Below are 20,213 nucleotides of genomic sequence, written 5' to 3'. Positions count from 1 at the left end.
CTCTCTCTCCACCTCGCTTTCTGCCCCTTCTCACCTCCTCTCCCTCCAGGTGATGAGTGTTCATCTGAACCACTGGAAGCTGGACCGCCGGCTGGGCCTGGGGCTGATATTCCTCTATGCCATCTTCCTGCTCTGCTCCATCTTCTTTGGGCAGATGTGAGGCTGACACTGGGGGTCAAAGGTCAACCCTGATTCGCTTTCCTGTAAGCTGCCACGTCCAGGAGTCCTCTGTCTCCCAGAGGTCCTCGCCCCTAAAACGAAACAACAGTCTCGGCTACATTGTGCTAAAAGTTAACGTGATGTAGCACAGACAGAATATGCTCGGATGACGTTGCACGTGCACACACACACACCCACACACACATAATACCCAAACACTCACTGTAGTGCAGTGTTTTAATACACAGCAACACATAATGTTCAGCTGTCACCATGGAGAAATAATACAATAGACTAGTACTCTTGTTTCTTAAGTTTGGAACAGCCGTGTTTGTTTTGAATGTACGCCCTAGCTGATGTTACCTTGTTGTGTGGGGATTCAGTATGTACATTTGTGCTAATGTGTAGCAGTGCTGGGGTACAGTGGCGCATAGAACTGTTTGTCAGGAACTAGGGACATAGCAATAGGACAAATGGGCAGCGTAGACTTATGATGGAGAAAATGTTAATAAGAGATGCAGATTATTGTGACTATAACTGACTGAGTTCCTCCAAAAAGAGGATTTATGAATGATTTTTTTGTTTTTTTTGCCTCACTGCTTTTAAACAAGTATTGTTACAAACTAAGTAAATAATAGGCTACCGTGAAATCTATGATTTGTAGCGTTTTTAGAAGTGTTATTACGATTGGCGACATGTTTCTATGAGTGTCATAACCTGATTAAATGCGTACGGGTCTGTTGTAATAGTTCACTATGCTAAAGTATGATCAATGTTTGTAAAAAAAATCTTTCTGTACATTTTTGTTTTTCAGTATTACTGTATAACAATTATTAAGTCAACAAGACCATACTTTTTACTGTTTCTAAATGTTTACTAAATATTTTACATAGTTTTTCAAAAAATGAATGTCAGACAGAGACTAGATTTGTGATGTTTTTGATATTTGTAAGAACTAGATAATATTCTTCCTATGATATTTGTGAGAATACCATATGTTGTAACTGAAAGACGACGTGTATATTTTTTGTCACTTTGGTAAAGTGATGGTAAAGAAGACTAACGCGTCAGATCAGCACACTCCACCTAGATCTAATGAAAGGAGAATAGGGTTATATTGAATGTCCCGTTCTATTCCACTATTAGGTTATTTAACCCAGATTAGATCCTTTTTCAGCACCTGACCCCCTTGATTTAGTATCGTTATTTATTATTTCTGAGATTTTGCATATTTCGTTTATCAAGTGCTTGTGATGACAATAAGCATTGGTTTGCTCCTCAAAATAGTATATTCTCAAAACCTGTTATTTATTTTGAAAATGGTTTCTTTCATTACCACAATGGTAACTTCTATTAAATATAATTTAGATTTTTAGATCGGATCAAATGACTCAAACATTTTTGCCAAATGAAAGGACTGCAGAAAATACTCTATGTGTCATAGAACTATTAGTTCTGTTGTTTGCTCTCAGCCACTCATAAGCATTTTTAACATTTTAAAAGAGGCTCACACAGAACCAGTCAAGTTTGGACACACCTACTCATCTTTATTTTTGCTATTGTCTACATTGTAGAATAGCAGCGAAGACATCGAAACTATGAAATAACACATATGGAATCGTGTAGTAACCAAAAAAGTGGGAAACAAATCAAAATATATTTATATTTGAGATTCTTCAAAGTCGCCACCCTTTGCCTTGATGACAGCTTTGCACACTCTTGGCACTCTTGGCAGCCAGGTTCATGAGGTAATCACTTGGAATGCATTTCAATTAACAGATGTGCCTTGTTTATTTGTGGAATTTATTTCCTTCGTAATGCGTTTGAGCCAATCAGTTTTGATGTGACAAGGTAGGGGTGGTATACAGAAGATAACCTTATTTGGTAAAAGGCCAAGTCCATATTATGGCAAGAACAGCTCAAATAAGCAAGGAAAAATTACAGTCCATCATTACTTTTAAGACATGAAGGTCAGTCAATTCTGAAAATGTTAAGACATCTCAACATCAACTTTTCAGAGGCGACTGCGTGAATCAGGCCTTCATGGTCAAATTGCTGCAGAGAAACCTCTACTAAAGGACACCAATAAGAAGAAGAGACTTGCTTGGGCCAAGAAACACAAGCAATGAACATTAGACTGGTGAAAATCTGTCCTATGGTCTGATGAGTCCAAATTTGAGTTTTTTGGTTCCACCTGCCGTGTCTTGTGAGACTCAGTAGGTGAGTGGATGATCTCTGCACATGTAGTTCCCACCGTGAAGCATGGATGAGGAGGTGTGATGGTGTGAGGGTGCTTTGCTAGTGACACTGTCTGTCTTATTTAGAATTCAAGGCACACTTAGCCAGCATGGCTACCACAGCATTCTGCAGCGATACGCCATCCCATCTGGTTTGGGCTTAGAGGGACTATAATTTGTTTTTCAACAGGACAATGACCCAACACACCTCCAGGCTGTGTAAGGGCTATTTTACCAAGAAGGAGAGTGATGGGGTGCTGCATCAGATGACCTGGCCTCCACAATCACCCGACCTCAACCAAATTGAGATGGTTAGGGATGAGTTGGACCACAGAGTGAAGGAAAAGCAGCCAACAAGTGCTCAGCATATGTGGAAACTCCTTCAAGACTTTTGTATTCCAGGTGAAGTTGGTTGAGAGAATGTGTGTAAAGCTGTCATCAAAGCCAAGATTGGCTACTTTAAAGAATCTAAAATATATTTGGATTTGTTTAACACTTTTTTTGGTCACTACATGACCAATAAGTGTTATTTCATAGTTTTGATGTCTTCACTATAATTATACAATGTAGAAAATAGTCAAACTAAAGAAAAACCCTTGAATGAGTAGGTGTGTCCAAACTATTGACTGGTAATGTATGTTGAAGAGGAGTGGGCAGACTGTTGAGTGTTGTACACACTGGTTGCTGGAGCTGCTAATTATCCCAGGTGTAGTTACCTGTCGTATTTTCAGTGTAGGCCTTTAATAAGTACCTACTTCGATAGGAAGACCACCAAGGAGTCCCCACTACCAACCAACCTCTTATAAATCCTGACTCTGTTAACAGAGCAGGCCAGAGCACCAAATAGAAGCCTGATTTAGTTCTGTCATGAAGCAGCTGTGTTTGAAGTGTGTTCTTCCTCAATGTTTTGTTCTGTTAGGTTGGAGCCACCAGCTATTCTAGCACTGAGATTAGTTTCTTTACAGATGACCTCTGATCATTGAGAACTTTTGTATGTTGTTGAATGCAATAAATACAATTTGTGCAATAACAATCCATGTCTCTCTCCTTAAGTCCTTAAAATAAGTACAGCTGTAAAGATCTGAGAAATGATGGGTGGATGAGGACAGGGGAAACAGTCCCAGTGTTTTTTTCCTCATCAAAGGGATTGTAGTCTCACAGTGGAAATGAGAAAAAACACACTCAAAAGGGAAGTGAGAGCCAAGTCTGTCTACGAGGCAACAAAAAAATGGCTCTAGGAGAAGCTACACAGACACTCACTGATCTTGTCCAGAATTGCATAGTTGAACCACCGATCGGTTATACCTCTCTCATTCTCTCTCTGTCTGCCTCATCGGGTCTCTCTGTCTCCTTTGCTGACTCCAGACCTGTCGTTTACTCATTAACCCGTGAAGAGCTGCAGTAAGCTTTTCAGGCCGCTTACACGCTCCACTCTGTTGATCTACATGCGTGCGTGCACATCGGTGGAGTTTTTTTTTGGGGGGGGCCAGTGGACTTTTCGTTGCGTTCCACCCACAGAGGAAGTCCGCCTTCTGTAGTGTATATCCACTTGTGGTCTTGGGATCTGAGCCTCTCAAAGCAAGCACCTCCTTCTGATTAGAATCCAGAGGGAGCCATGTAGACAACAACCCATCTCTGCTTACCATATGCTACACACTGCAATTGACACACACACACACAGAATTTCCAGTCACAGTCATAATGATGAGCATAGTGGGGACTAAAAACCCCATTTCTTTATCTTAGTTCGGATCCACAGATGAGAGGCCATGGGTAGACAAAGGAAATTGAAAAGAAGGAGTTAATGAAGTTATCCCTTGTATAACAATAGATGTTTAACGACATGTCCAGTGTGATATGGCATCATCCAATATGATACTGTGTTCCTGCCTGCTGCTGTCAGTTTTTTGTGGTAATTTCCTAAATTACTGTGTACATTACAAATACTCGACAGTCGACAGAGATGCATTTAATAGAAACATTTTCAATTAGGGGAAATTCCGACCCGAGTTAAGCGTGTGTAAATGAAACGTAATTCCCTATGCGCCTTTCTCTCTCTCGCATATTCTGACCTTGAACTGCTGAGGAATATTTTTGGCCGCTGATACCGGAACAATAACGGCCTAGTTATATACAGTGTGTATATATATATATATATATATTAATTTGTATATATATTAATTTGTAAAAATATTTTTTCTTTATATCACCCTCAGCTCCACAACTTCCCTCGGCTATGTAACAGCTAGGTAAATGAGTAAATCCTTTGGATAAGGGGATTGTGTTTTATGTGTATATGTATATTACCTTACGATCCCTGGAGACAAATGTGAAACCAGTCACATGGCAGCAAACCGAAGCATATCAACATATCACCTTTTCCCCAGTGAAGTTTATGAAATGCTGGCCTTGCAGATATGAAATGTGCCAAGCACAAAATGACAGTTTAGCAAACTTACAGAGTTGATTTATGATTTCTGTAATGTTGTAATTATATGCCTGGACTTTTCACAGTATTTTTTACAATTTGTATGTTGTTAAATATTAGCCACTATCGATAGCCACCATCAGTTATAGGGTACTAGGTGGTAACTAGCAATGTCTAATCGCTGACACAAAAAAGCAAATGTTTGGGAAAAAATTGGTATGTGGATGAAGGTCATGCTTAGGTGAATAAACCATAAAGATAAATACATGGCTACAGTTGATACTTTTTCAAAATTATTTCATGACTCACTGCGCTCTGGCAAATCCTTGTGGAGGCCGGGCGCCTGCAGGCTGACTTCGGTCGTGAGTTGAACGGTGTTTCCTCCCACATGTTGATGCAGCTGGCGGGTGTTGTTAAGGAGCGTGGTTTGGTGGGTCATGTTTCGGAGGATGCATGGCTTGACCTTCACCCCTCAGTGATGAGACAAGATCGAAATTGGGTCTCATGAAAAAGGAGGTAAAATACCTCAAAATGTATTAACATTTAATAACAGTAACTCAACTAATTAGTCAGTCATCCAACATATTACACCTTTACGACAAAACGATCTAAATGTTTCTCTCTAAACAAGTTGATTATTTATCTTAAGGCATTCCTACTTGTATATTTAAAAAACAAATTATTATTATTATTTAAAAAAAAATCTATTTAACACATAATTGTTTTGTTTAAATATCTCCAAAAGTTGTGATGACACAGAAAACATGTTTTGTTGAGCAAGAGCAGTGGCAGCCAGGGAAGTGTTGGGAAAATAATTTGATGAAACCCAGACCCGATTGCCTAAAGCATCTTCAGTCTTTACCTTAAAGCATCTTCAGTCTTTCCCTTAAGGAATCATTTCCCCTTACCTAAAGGAATTGTTTTTCCCTTTTTCTCAACTTGTTTATATTACTATCTATTACGTCAAGGTAGTTTACAGTGTAGCTACAGCTAACTAGCCAGCTATGAATTGTGCACCTTCCATTGTTTAGTGAAGTAGCTACAGTTGAAGTTGGAAGTTTACATACACTTAGGTTGGAGTCATTAAAACTTGTTTTTCAACCACTTCACAAATGTCTTGTTAACAAACTACAGTTTTGGCAAGTCGGTTAGGACATCTACCCTGTATATGACCCAAGTAATCTTTCACTTATAATTCACTGTATCACAATTCCAGTGGGTCAGAAGTGTACATACACTAAGTTGACAGTGCCATTAAACAGCTTGGAAAATTCCAGAAAATGATATCATGGCTTTAGAAGCTTCTGATAGGCTAATTGACATCATTTGAGTCAATTGGAGGTGCACTTGTGGATGTATTTCAAGGCCTACCTTCAAACTCAGTGCCTCTTTACTTGACATCATGGGAAAATCAAAAGAAATCAGCTGCAGAAAAAAAAATGTAGACCTCCACAAGTCTGGTTCATCCTTGGGATTAATTTACAAATGCCTGAAGGTTCCACGTTCATCTGTACAAACAATAGTACGCAAGTATAAACACCATTGGACCACACAGCCTTCATACACTTCGCTCCAAGATGGCATAGCAGTTCAGACGTCTTTTGTCCTCATCTTGTCGTGTCCCGTATATATATATATTTACAACTTTCTTCCAAAAAGTATTTAGTCAGCCACCAATTGTGCAAGTTCTCCCACTTAAAAAGATGAGAGAGGCCTGTAACTTTCAGCATAGGTACACTTCAACTATGACAGACAAAATGAGAAGAAAAAAAATCCAGAAAATCACATTGTAGGATTTGTAATGAATTTATTTGCAAATTATGGTGGAAAATAAGTATGAGATTCCCAAAGATTGGAAAGCAGCCCTTCTTCAAAGGGGGGGACACTCTTGACCCAAACTGCTACAGACCTATATCTATCCTACCCTTCGAAAGCCAAGTCAACAAACAGATTACCGACCATTTCGAATCTCACCATACCTTCTCTGCTATGCAATCTGGTTTCAGAGCTGGTCATGGGTGCACCTCAGCCACACTCAAGGTCCTAAACGTTATCTTAACCGCCATCGATAAGAAACATTACTGTGCAGCCGTATTCATTGATCTGGCCAAGGCTTTCGACTCTGTCAATCACCACATCCTCATCGGCAGACTCGACAGCCTTGGTTTCTCAAATGATTGCCTCGCCTGGTTCACCAAATACTTCTCTGATAGAGTTCAGTGTGTCAAATCGGAGGGTCTGCTATCCGGACCTCTGGCAGTCTCTATGGGGGTGCCACAGGGTTCAATTCTTGGACCGACTCTCTTCTCTGTATACATCAATGATGTCGCTCTTGCTGCTGGTGAGTCTCTGATCCACCTCTATGCAGACGACACCATTCTGTATACTTCTGGCCCTTCTTTGGACACTGTGTTAACAACCCTCCAGGCAAGCTTCAATGCCATACATACTCTCCTTCTGTGGCCTCCAATTGCTTTTAAATACAAGTAAAACTAAATGCATGCTCTTCAACCGATCGCTGCCTGCACCTGCCCGCCTGTCCAACATCACTACTCTGGACGGCTCTGACTTAGAATACGTGGACAACTACAAATACCTAGGTGTCTGGTTAGACTGTAAACTCTCCTTCCAGACTCACATCAAACATCTCCAATCCAAAGTTAAATCTAGAATTGGCTTCCTATTTCGCAACAAAGCATCCTTCACTCATGCTGCCAAACATACCCTTGTAAAACTGACCATCCTACCAATCCTCGACTTCGGCGATGTCATTTACAAAATAGCCTCCAATACCCTACTCAACAAATTGGATGCAGTCTATCGCAGTGCAATCCGTTTTGTCACCAAAGCCCCATATACTACCCACCATTGCGACCTGTACGCTCTCGTTGGCTGGCCCTCGCTTCATACTCGTTGCCAAACCCACTGGCTCCATGTCATCTACAAGACCCTGCTAGGTAAAGTCCCCCCTTATCTCAGCTCGCTGGTCACCATAGCATCACCCACCTGTAGCACGCGCTCCAGCAGGTATATCTCTCTGGTCACCCCCAAAACCAATTCTTTCTTTGGCCACCTCTCCTTCCAGTTCTCTGCTGCCAATGAGTGGAACGAACTACAAAAATCTCTGAAACTGGAAACACTTATCTCCCTCACTAGCTTTAAGCACCAACTGTCAGAGCAGCTCACAGATTACTGCACCTGTACATAGCCCACCTATAATTTAGCCCAAACAACTACCTCTTTCCCTACTGTATTTATTTTATTTATTTTGCTCCTTTGCACCCCATTATTTTTATTTCTACTTTGCACATTCTTCCACTGCAAATCTACCATTCCAGTGTTTTACTTGCTATATTGTATTTACTTTGCCACCATGGCCTTTTTTTGCCTTTACCTCCCTTATCTCACCTCATTTGCTCACATCGTATTTAGACTTGTTTATACTGTATTATTGACTGTATGTTTGTTTTACTCCATGTGTAACTTGCCTACCTGGTTAAATAAAGGTTAAATAAAAATGTAATTAAATAAAATGTTGCGGGGGTGCTTTGCTGCAGGAGGGACTGGTGCACTTCACAAAATAGATGGCATTATGAGGAGGGAAAATTATGTGGATATATTGAAGCAACATCTCAAGACATCAGCCAGGAAGTTAAAGCTTGGTCACAAATGGGTCTTCCAAATGGACAATGACCCCAAGCATACTTCCAAAGTTGTGGCAAAATGGCTTAAGGACAACAAAGTAAAAGTATTGGAGTGGCCATCACAAAGCCTTGACCTCAATCCTATAGAAAATATGTGGGCAGAAGTGAAAAAGTGTGTGTGAGCAAGGAGGCCTACAAACCTGACTCAGTTACACCAGCTCTGTCAGGAGGAATGGGCCAAAATTCACCCAAATTATTGTGGGAAGCTTGTGGAAGGCTACCCGAAACGTTTGACCTAAGTTAAACAATTTAAAGGCAATGCTACCAAATACTAATTGAGTGTATGTAAACTTCTGACCCACTGGGAATGTGATGAAAGAAATAAAAGCTGAAATAAATCATTCTCTCTACTATTATTCTGACATTTCACATTCTTAAAGTAAATGGTGCTCCTAACTGACCTAAGACAGGGAATTTTTACTAGGATTAAATGTCAGGAATTGTGAAAAACTGAGTTTAATGTATTTGCAAAAAAGTGGCAAAGGAATTCACTTTTTGTCCTGCATACAGTATTTCCAAGCATAGTGATGGCTGCATCATGTTATGGGTATGCTTGTAATCGTTAAGGACTGGGGAGTTTTTAAGGATAAAAAATAAACGCAATAGAGCTAAGCACAGGCCAAATCCTAGAGAAAAACCTGGTTGTATTCACCAGACACCGTGAGATGAATTTACCTTCAGCAGGACAATAACCTAAAGCACAAGGCCAAATCTACACTGGAGTTGCTTACCAAGAAGACAGTGAACGTTCCTTGTCATTATAGGGTATTGTCTGTAGATGGGTGATCTATCTTGAATTCAGGCTGTAGCACAACAAAATGTGGAAAAAGTCAAGGATCATGAATACCTTCTAAAGGCACTGTACTTTCCTAACCCTAAATAATATACAAGATCAGAGTATTTTTAATTCCACCAATTGGTGATGAAAAGGAGACGAATAAATGTGTATTTACATGGCTTCTGTCACTGATCCCTAATATTATGAACGTTCTTTTTATATATTTTGGTCTGTCGAGAAATGTCTATTTAAAAGGTACACCAAATGAAAAGGGATGGCTTTAGATAAATGTACTGAAAACACTATTGAATGAAAACTCCACGAGGAATTATGTTGGCCAGCAAGAGGGAGGGTTTTCAGTGGTTGAATTCAATTTATTCAGAGCATGCAAGGGAACCATGCCTGCAAAGCCCGTAATGCAATAGCATAAGGTACACTACATGACCAAAAGTATGTTGACACCTGCTCATGGGCATTAATGTGGAGTTGGTCCCGCCTCTGCTGCTATAACATCCTCCACTCTTCTGGGTAGGCTTTCCTCTAGATACTGGAACATTGCTGCGGGGACTTGCTTCCATTCAGCCTAGCCCAAACCATGAAAAACAGCCCCAGACCATTATTCCTCGTCCACCAAACTTTACAGTTGGCACTATGCATTGGGGAATCTGCCAAATCCAGATTTGTCCATCGGACTGCCAGATGGTGAAGGGTGATTCATCACTCCAGAAAACGCATTTCAACTGCTCCAGAGTCCAATGGCGGCAAGATTTACATCCCCCCAGCCAACAATTGGCATGGTGATTTTAGGATTTTGTGCGGCTGCCTGGCCATGGAAACTAATTTCATGAAGCTTCCGACGAACAGTTATTGTGCTGATGTTGTTTCCAGAGGCAGTTTGGAACTGAGTGTTGCAATCAAGGACAGAAGCTGTCCCATTCTGTGAACTTGTGTGGCCTACCACTTCGCAGCTGAGCCGTTGTTGCTCCTAGACGTTTCCACTTCACAGTGGCATGTTGTTCCTAGATGTTTCCACTTCACAATAACAGCGGTTACAGTTGACCGGGGCAGCTCTAACAGGGCAGACATTTGATCGAACTGACTTGTTGGAAAGGTGGCATTCTGTGACAGTGCCACATTGAAAGTCACTGGGCTCTTCAGTAAGGCCATTCTACCGCCAGTGTTTGTCTATGGAGATAGCGTGGCTGTGCGCTCAATTTTATACACCTATCAGCAATGGGTGTGGCTGAAATATCCGAATCCACTCATTTGAAGGGGTGTCCACATACTTTTGTATATATTATGTAAGTCTGAATAGGAAAAGCATAGATTTCCTAAGTCTGAAGAGAAATGTGAGAATATATTGTGTTAATCTATTGTAGGACAGGCCTACTGTACAACAATACAACTCACTGTTCAATGTTATCAAAGTACAAGACTAAACAATCCCGTGCAGGTACGAAACAGTAGCTGAAAGTGTTGTAAAAGTCATTCCATCTCTGTCATAAGGGCCAGTCCCTGCTGTGGCTCAGTTATATAACAGTCAATCCGTGCCCACTGTGCCAGCACTCACAGCTCTCAAATACTGTATAACAACTGTAAAAAATATGGTGTTGCAAACCACACTGCAAAAGACAAGGAGAAATAGGTGGTTTGGAATGAAATTCTGAATGACTGATACTCAGGCAGGTGGACAGGCAGAGAGTGTGTGTGCTTGTGTGTGAGGGAGAACATAACTATGTAAACCTACAGTTTAACCCAAATATACTAAATATTCTAAATATAATTCTCTGTTTGTTCTCAAGTTGTGTGTCAGTGTGCGAACCCAATCAAGATGTCCTGGGTGATTACTTTGCCCTTCAGCTTTATTAACGCCTTATTGCCATCTGTAAACATTGAGAAATGTTTATCTAAATGTGTTCAATTACTGGAGTATAGGACAGGAAATAAGTTGAAGGAATGATTGGGGAGATGGTAGCCCGAATGTCAGCTGCTTGAGTTTGTACAGTAGTCTGCCTGACACATTATTTACACCAGTTATGGCAGGAGCCCTGGTTTCATTTGTTTCTGTCCTCCTATTGCGTTTTTCTCTTCGAAGAACACACCATGTCGCACCTTATGACCAAGCCATATGAGGAGCAATAATTAATGTGCATAATAAATTAAACTACATGCACGAACAGCGGACACTGTAGTAAGTTTGAACAAAAGAGACACCAGAGCGGCGAAGTTTCTCTCATTGGATGGACCATGATGAGTAACTATTTTTCTTACTGTAACTTTACGACTTCAGCTACATGAATGGACCATCGCATTGACTTTTCATTGCCACGAGAATGTACCGTTAAGGATGGGGAAACCTGTTGTTTTATTGTGGGCATATGGACAGCATCCAAGACTTAGTTGGTAAGTGTTGAAGCATGTACTATAAACAGTTGTTTCAAGCAGTGTCGTAAATGTTATTACTTATTGTGGCAGCAATCGTGACCATAAATAGTTTCTTAACAAGGTGTGTTGTTGCATAAAGGGGTATATTATTAGAGCGTGCAGTTGAGCAGCAGCCCACGAAGTATTTGACGTCAGGCGACATCTTTTGGACTTGTTTTTTTTGTCTTTTTTTTTGTTGCGAACCCGCCTTGATTTCACCTTCCACAGGAGTTGATTTTTGGTGCGGACCGGACCAAATCTGAACCAGTCATAGACGTTAACAGACATCAGGTCCGGACCAGCCGATATTTGGCCCAAACATAGGCCGAACCGGACCAAATCTGAACCAATCATAGACATCTATGTTTCACAAGTTTGGACATCACAGTACAGCAGAGTACAGTACAATATAGGACAGTAGAGTACAGTACATTACAGTACACAGTGCAGTAAAGAAAAGTAGAGTAGTGTACTGTATTGTACTCAACTTTACTCTAATGTACTATACCCTACGGAACTAAACTGTACCTCTACTGAATCAAACTATACTGTACTTTACTGTAGACTAATGTACTCTACTCTAATTAATTACATTTTACTGTACCATACTCTACTCTACTGACTGTACTCTAATGAATTAAACTCGACTGTACTCTACTGAATTAAACTATACTGTGCTGTGGTGTACTCTACTGCATTAAACTTACTGTACTCTACTGAATTAAACTCTACTGTACTGTAATGTACTGTCATGTACTGTACTCTACTGAATAACACTCTACTGTATTGTACCACACCTTACCATATTGTACTGTACTCTTCTGTTATCCAGAGTGACTTACAGTCACTGCATTCAATGTAGGTAGGTAAACAACAACACATCACAGTCATAGCAAGAAAAAAATATCTGTAACAGTTACTCAGAATGTTATTGTAGTTGTAGTCTATTGGTTTATTCTGTATGTTGGACTACTTAAAAAATCATCACTGACAGTGTTAAAGCTTTTGAAAAAGCTAACATAAGTCCATGTGATAGATGGGAGCAATAACACATATTTTGTAGTTAACTAAAACCAAAATGGTATTGGTTGCGTACACATATTTTGCAGATGTTATCGCTGGTGCAGTGAAATGCTTGTTTCTAGCTCCAACAGTGCAGTAATACTTAACAACACACACCAAAAAAAATACACACAAATCCCCAAAAATAAAAAGAAAGGAATTAAGAGCAAATAATGTAAGAAATTACACACGAAAACAAATACTGCAGTATGCTAGGAACAGGGCGACAATGTCTGTTGGCACCATCTTGTAATCTTCAGTTGGCTCCTCTTTTCTATTAAGAGGTGTGACAAATTATTATTGTGATATAATGCTTTCTTAGTTGAGAAGGTATAGCAGTTGAAATTTCGCCATATAATCAATGACTGAACTATACAGTTCCGGTCCAAAGTTGACACACCTACTCATTCCAGGGTTTTTCTTTATCAGTACTATTTTCTACATGATAGAATAATACTGTAGACATCAAAAGTATGAAATAACACATATGGAATCATGTAGTAACCAAAAAAAGTGTAAAACAAATCAAAATATATTTTATATTTGAGATTCTTCATAGGAGCCACCCTTTGCCTTGATGACAACTTGGCACACACTTTCCATTCTCTCAAACAGCTTCATGAGGTAGTCACCTGGAATGCATTCCAATTAACAGGTGTGCCTTGTTAAAAGTTAATGTGCGCAATTCCTTTCCTTTATACATTTGAGCCAATCAGGTGTATTGTGACAAGGTAGGGGTGGTATACAGAAGAGAGCCCTATTTGGTAAAAGACCAAGTCTATATTATTGCAAGAACAGCTCAAATAAGCAAAGAGAAATGGGTCCATCATTACTTTAAGACATGAAGGTCAGTCAATAGGGAAAATGATGAAACTGGCTCTCATGAGGACCGCCACAGGAAAGGAAGACCCAGAGTTACCTCTGCTGCAGAGGATAAGTTAATTAGAGTACCAGCCTCAGAAACTGCAGCCCAAATAAATGCTTCACAGAGTTCAAGTAACAAACACCTCAAAGGTTCAGAGGAGACTGCGTGAATCAGGCCTTCATGGTTGAATTGCTGCAAAGAAACGACTACAAAAGCACACCAATAAGAAGAAGAGACTTGCTGTGGGCAAGAACCTCGAGCAATGGACATTAGACCAGTGGAAATCTATCCTTTGGTCTGATGAGTCCAAATGTGCAATTTCTGGGTCCAACCGCCGTGTCTTTGTGAGACGCAGTGTAGGTGAACGGATGATCTCTGCATGTGGTTCCCACCGTGATGCATGGAGGAGGAGGTGGGAGGGTGTGGGGGTGCTTTGCTGGTGACACTGACTGTGATTTATTTAGAATTCAATGCACACTTAACCAGCATGGCTACCACAGCATTCTGGTTTGCGCTTAGTGGGACTATCATTTGTTTTTCAACAGGACAATGACCCAACACACCTCCAGGCTGTGTAAGGGCTATTTGACCAAGAACGAGAGTGATGCAGTGCTGCATCAGATGACCTGGCCTCAACAATTACCCGACCTAAACCAAATCGAGATGGTTTGGGATGAGTTGGACCACAGAGTGAAGGAAAAGCAGCCAACAAGTGCTCAGCATATGTGGGAACTCCTTCAAGACTGTTGGAAAAGCATTCCAGGTGAATCTGGTTGAGAGAATGCCATGAGTGTACAAAGCTATCATCAAGGCAAAGGGTGGCTACTTTGAAGAATCTCAAATATAAAATATATTCTGATAGGTTTAACACTTTTTTTTGGTTACTACACGATTCCATGTGTGTTATTTCATAGTTTTGATGTCTTCACTATTATTCTACAATGCAGTAAATAGTAAAATAATGAGAAACCCTTGAATGAGTAGGTGTGTCCAAACTTTCAACTGGTACTGTTTGTTCAACGCCTGGAAAATACCTATTTTCGACGTCCGTATAAGATGTATTTTTCACATCCGGAAAAGACGTCTTCTAACTTTCATTCAGCATCTGAAATGCACATGATGTTGTCTGGAAAATAAGTATTTTCAACATCATTTTGCTTACTGGGAGATTTCACACTATCGATTTTACTACGAGAGTTGCAGTAGCTCTACCTACAATCAATGCAACTCAAAGTAGTCAAAACTATGACAACTGCCCCCATACCTGCACTATTTACAAAAATGATGTAAACTGATTTTCGATTTCAACACATTTCTCTCCCTATTAATCTACAATGAACAAAAATATAAACACAACATGTAAAGTGTTGGTCCCATGTTTCATGACCTGAAATAAAACATGCCAGAAATGTTCTATATCAACAAAAAGCTTATTTCTCTCAAATATTGTGCACAAATTTGTTTACATCCCTGTTAGTGAGTATTTATCCTTTGCCAAGTTAATCCATCCACCTGACAGGTGTGGCATATCAAGAAGCTGATTAAACAGCATGGTCATTCCACAGGTACACCTTGTGCTGGGGACAATAAAAGGCCACTCTAAAATGTGCAGTTTTGTCACACAACACAATGACCACAGACGTCTCAAGTTGGGGGAGCATGCAATTGGCATGCTGACTGCAGGAATGACCACCAGAGCTGGTACTAGAGATTTGAAGGTTAATTTCTCTACCACAAGCCACCTCGATTGTGGTTTTCGAGAATTTGGCAGTATGTCTAACCGGCCTCACAACCGCAGACCACATGTGGGCAAGTGGTTTGCGGATGTCAACGCTGTGACCATGGTGGCGGTAGGGTTATGGTATGGACAGGCATAAGCTATGGACAATGAACACAATTGTATTTTATCAATGGCCTATTTTGAATGCACAGAGATACCGTAACGAGATCCTGAGGCCCATTGTTGTGTCATTCATCCGCCGTCATCACCTCATGTTTCAGCATGCTAATGCACAGCCCCATGTCACAAGGATCTGTACACAATTCCTGGAAGCTGAAAATGTCCCAGTTCTTCCATGGCCTGCATACTCACCAGGCATATCACCCATTGATCATGTTTGGGACACTCTGGATTGAAGTGTACGACAGAGCATTCCAGTTCCCACCAATTTCCAGCAAGCCATTGAAGAGGAGTGGGACCACATTCCACAATCAACAGCCTGGTCAACTCTATTCAAATGAGATGTGTCACACTGCATGAGGGAAATGATCAGATACTGACTGGTTTTTTCTACCTTTTTGTTTTTAAAGGTATCTGTGACCAACATATGCATATCTGTATTCCCAGTCATGTGAAATCCATAGATTAGGGCCTAATTTATTTATTTAAATTGACTGATTTCCTAATATGAACTGTAACTCAGTAAAATCTTTCAAATTGTTGCATTTATATTTTTGTTCAGTTATATCCTCTTGTTTGCATTCAGCAGTAAACTCATTAAGCACTAAAAGTTATGAAAAATGTATCATAGTTACAGCATGTCACCTAGTCTGTGAGTCAACAGAAAGGCAGGATATCAAACATGGTGGGTAAACTGAGCATGGTGGGTAAACTTAATGAGTTTCTCAGAACTGCCTTTACTGGAGATATGACAATGTCATTTACCGGGATGACGTTTTTCTAATTATATCAATGGACCAGTTAAACAAATTCTCTAAATTATTGACAAAATATGTGTATAAAGGTCATGGTTGTTAGCAATGTGCTCCATCTCATGACTGTTCTCTTGTTCTGCAGTTGGCCCTGAGACGGTAACTCCATGCCAGATGTCAACATCAGCGATTCCCTGTTGTGAAGAAGAATGACTTTTGCTCCACAGCTTAACTCTGCGTCGCTCTGTGGAATATGAACCACTCCTGTCTCTCCCAGACCAGTGACGCCACCAATGTGACAGCAGATCCACTGGGGGGCCATGAGATATGGGAGGTGGTGGTGATTGTACTCATCACAGGGCCTCTCTCCCTGGTCACTATCATAGGTAACCTGCTGGTGGTGATCTCCTTCCGGGTCAACAGGCAGCTGCGCACCTTCAGCAATTACTTTCTGCTGAGCTTGGCGGTGGCGGACCTGATCCTGGGAACAGTCTCTATGAACCTCTACGCTGTTTACATTATCATGGGACGCTGGACCCTGGGCAACCTGGCCTGTGACGTCTGGCTGGCTGTGGATTATGTGGCCAGCAACGCCTCCGTCATGAACCTGCTGGTCATCAGCTTCGACCGCTTCTACTCCATCACCAGACCTCTCACCTACCGGGCCAAGCGCACCACACGCCGGGCAGCCGCAGCCATCGGCCTGGCCTGGGCCGTGTCCTTCATCCTGTGGGGGCCAGCCATCCTGTTCTGGCCCCATGTAGTGGGCAGGGAAGCACAGGACGCGGGGGAATGCTCTATCCCGTTCCTGACTGAGCCTGCTCTCACATTCGGCACAGCCATCGCTGCCTTCTACCTTCCTGTCACCATCATGGGAATCCTGTACTGGAAGATCTACTGGGAGATCGAGAAGCGAGCCCAGGGTCTGGAGGGGCTAATGGGGTCTGGGAGCAGTGGAGGGGCCTCCCAGGTGTCTGGGCGAAGGGATGTCTACTCCAGCAGCACCAAGAGCAGTGTGAGCAGCTCCAGAGAAGTGCCTGTGGGCAGGGAGCAGAGCAGTGAGGTGACCCAGGGCTGCTTCCCTGTGAGAGAGGAGCCTAAACAGAGCAGTGAGAGGAGAATAGCAACACTGTCATTGTCTCCCACCAAGGGGGCCTACAGGGAGGGCTGCAGAGACAGCACCTGTAACATAGATGAGGAAGAGCCTACTGTCTCCCTTTCCTCCTCAGAGGAAGAACCAGAGCAGACGCAGCAGGGGGCGAGCGCTAAGACAAGCCCTAAAGCCATGATCCCACTCAGAGACGCCCAGGGCAGAGACACCGTAGGGGCCATCAAACCCCTGAAATCCAGGGCAGAGGACAGTACAGCAGGTCCACAGGGCAGGCAGCCCCCCCTAAGGGGCTCCACATCAGACTCCAGACGCCACAAGCAGCCCAAAGCCAAGAGGAGGAGGAACACAATTGTCAGGGAGAAGAAGGCAGCCAGGACCCTGTGTGCCATCCTGCTGGCTTTCATCCTGACCTGGACGCCGTACAACATCATGGTGCTGGTGTCCGTCTCCTACTGCGTGCCCGAGAAGCTGTGGCAGCTTGGGTACTGGCTCTGCTACATCAACAGCACCGTCAACCCAGTCTGCTACGCCCTCTGCAACGAGCACTTCAGAGTCACCTTTAAGACGCTGCTGCTCTGCAGGCCGGGACAGAGGAACTGGGGAATGGCTTATAACGCCAACCATGCCTCCTTCAGGACACACAAGACCAGCAGTACTGTCTGAACTTCTTCAAAGCTAGACATTACCCTCTAGCTTAAGAAGAGTCAGACCTGCCCTAGTAAAAGACAATCCATGCAAGGGGATGATTTTTTTGAAGAAGGCAGAGGAATTGCTTTTTGACTGTTCGGTAAAAAGGAAAAAGAAACAGACATGCTAAGTATGATGGGCATTGACATGCATAACAGTCAATAGCAGAAAACCTACGCAGGGTATTGCCTCAAAGTAGTCTTTCTTAAGAACATTACATTGCATACATCTATGATAATCATGCAGTCTGTTTTTGCCCATGACTGTCTTTAAACCTTCCTTCCTCACCCTCCCCTTCAGTTGCTCTCCATGGAGCTGTTGGTCTGCCCGTTTTGACTTCAGGCCAGAGCCATGAAATGGCTTCTGTTTATGACATGTTTATTGAAACAGGGTTATGAATTGGTCCATATGCCTTAATGTTAAATCATCACCAGGAACTTGCAATACAAAAAGGTAACAATATAACAGACACAAAGATTCCATTTACTGATACTATAGTGCTTCAGTGATCCTGAATGTACACTGCTGCAATAGAGAAAAGAGGACACGGCACCAAATACAGCCAGTGACAAATATTTTATTTTCCTGGAAAAAAAAAAAGACAAAACCTTCCACCATAAAGGCAATATTCATTCACAACTCAAATAAAGTCCCAAAACTGTTCTACATCAACTGAATCAATATCATTGCTGAATATGACGGCAAAACGAAAACCGTTCTGTTCCTGGAAACCGCCTCTAAACAAACACCCCAAAAAAGTGTCATGAGAAATACTTGTTTAACGCTTTAGTATTTGTTAGTTGGCTATTGATATAACATGATAGTATAGCTAAATTATATTACACAACTTCCCTTTACACTTTGATCAATTCAAATCTGAGCATACCATTAGCACACATTATCATGCACTTGCTTGACTGTTTAGCCTTTTTTTCTTACCATGGTCTGTCAATGTATCCTGTGTTTTTTACTGTCACTAGTTTAGGTACAAACATCTTCGCTAATTGTAATTAGTGTAATTTGTGTGCCAGACCTGTGGAGAGCATTGTGCCCAGCTTTGGGGGAGAAGAGCATAGAGAAAATACAATGTTCCCTTTCCATGAGAAACAACTCAGACATGCAATTGATTCAGAAATGTGCCTTTAAGGTTCACCTTAGAATCCCTTTGTGCCCATCTTACAAATGATATAAATGTAGACCTATATATGACAATGTCAATACATTTTTCCTCTAAGGAAAATGCTACATTATAGCAAATGCAAGTGCACACACCAGTCTGCAGTTTGTTAACACACCACTGTCTGACTAGATCCTCTGATGGCTCCCCATCATTCCAATAACATTATCCCCCTGACAGTCCCAGTAGCACTTGTATTGCTCATTTACTGCCCTCCTGTGGCTATAACTGAAGGGGAGTGTAGATCATGACAGTCACGTGAGGCCCCAGTGGAGAAGGTTAGAGCAGGGTGGGATGAGACTTCTGAGCCGGTATGGGAAGGGAAACAAAGTCCTGTGTTCGGTAGCCATTTCCCAAAACATAAGGGTTCAGGACTAGTGCAGCTCTCTAGGACCAGTGTTGCCTACCAATGGAATATGTAACTATTGTTGGTAAAATGCTGACTGTAGGTATACAGACGTGGCCAAAAGTTTGGAAAATGACACAAATATGAATTTTCACAATGTCTGCTGCCTCGGTTTGTATAATGGCAATTTGCATATACTCCAGAATGTTATGAAGAGTGATCAGATGAATTGCAATTAAATGCAAAGTCCCTCTTTTGCTATGAAAATGAACTGAATCCCCCCCCCAAACATTTCCATTGCATTTCAGCCCTGCCACAAAAGGACCAGCTGACATCATGTCAGTGATTCACTCGTTAACACAGGTGTGAGTGTTGACGAGGACAACGCTGGAGATCACTCTGTCATGCTGATTGAGTTTGAATAAGACTGGAAGCTTCATAAGGAGGGTGGTGCTTGGAATCATTGTTCTTCCTCTGTCAACCATGCTTACCTGCAAGGAAACACGTGCTGTCATCATTGCTTTGCAGAAAAAGGGCTTCACCGGCAAGGATATTGCTGCCAGTAAGATTGCACCTAAATCAA

General features: G+C 41.7%; 2 protein-coding genes across 4 annotated transcripts in view; both read left to right on the top strand.

Moving 5' to 3' along the window:
- LOC109873415 (sodium/potassium/calcium exchanger 3-like) overlaps nucleotides 1-3,429 on the top strand; it is a 30,237-nt gene extending 26,808 nt beyond the window's left edge. For 2 of the 3 annotated variants that reach the window (XM_020465070.2, XM_031807935.1), the window contains one exon: nucleotides 50-3,429. In XM_020465070.2, the coding sequence (XP_020320659.1) occupies nucleotides 50-160 (111 nt within the window). In that variant the 3' untranslated portion in view covers nucleotides 161-3,429. The remainder of the gene's footprint in view (nucleotides 1-49) is intronic. The other variant, XM_031807934.1, reaches the window with a different exon arrangement.
- A 7,923-nt stretch (nucleotides 3,430-11,352) lies between these two features.
- Nucleotides 11,353-19,045, top strand: LOC109872699 (muscarinic acetylcholine receptor M1). Its single transcript, XM_020464007.2, has 2 exons — nucleotides 11,353-11,709; nucleotides 16,455-19,045. The coding sequence occupies exon 2, from the start codon at nucleotides 16,563-16,565 to the stop codon at nucleotides 18,081-18,083; it is 1,521 nt and encodes a 506-aa protein (XP_020319596.1). The 5' UTR covers nucleotides 11,353-11,709; nucleotides 16,455-16,562; the 3' UTR covers nucleotides 18,084-19,045.
- The last annotated feature ends 1,168 nt before the right edge of the window (nucleotides 19,046-20,213 follow it).

Source organism: Oncorhynchus kisutch, linkage group LG28, assembly GCF_002021735.2.
Source record: "Oncorhynchus kisutch isolate 150728-3 linkage group LG28, Okis_V2, whole genome shotgun sequence".
Taxonomy (NCBI): Eukaryota; Metazoa; Chordata; class Actinopteri; order Salmoniformes; family Salmonidae; genus Oncorhynchus; species Oncorhynchus kisutch.
This window is presented reverse-complemented; position numbering and strand designations above follow the sequence as displayed.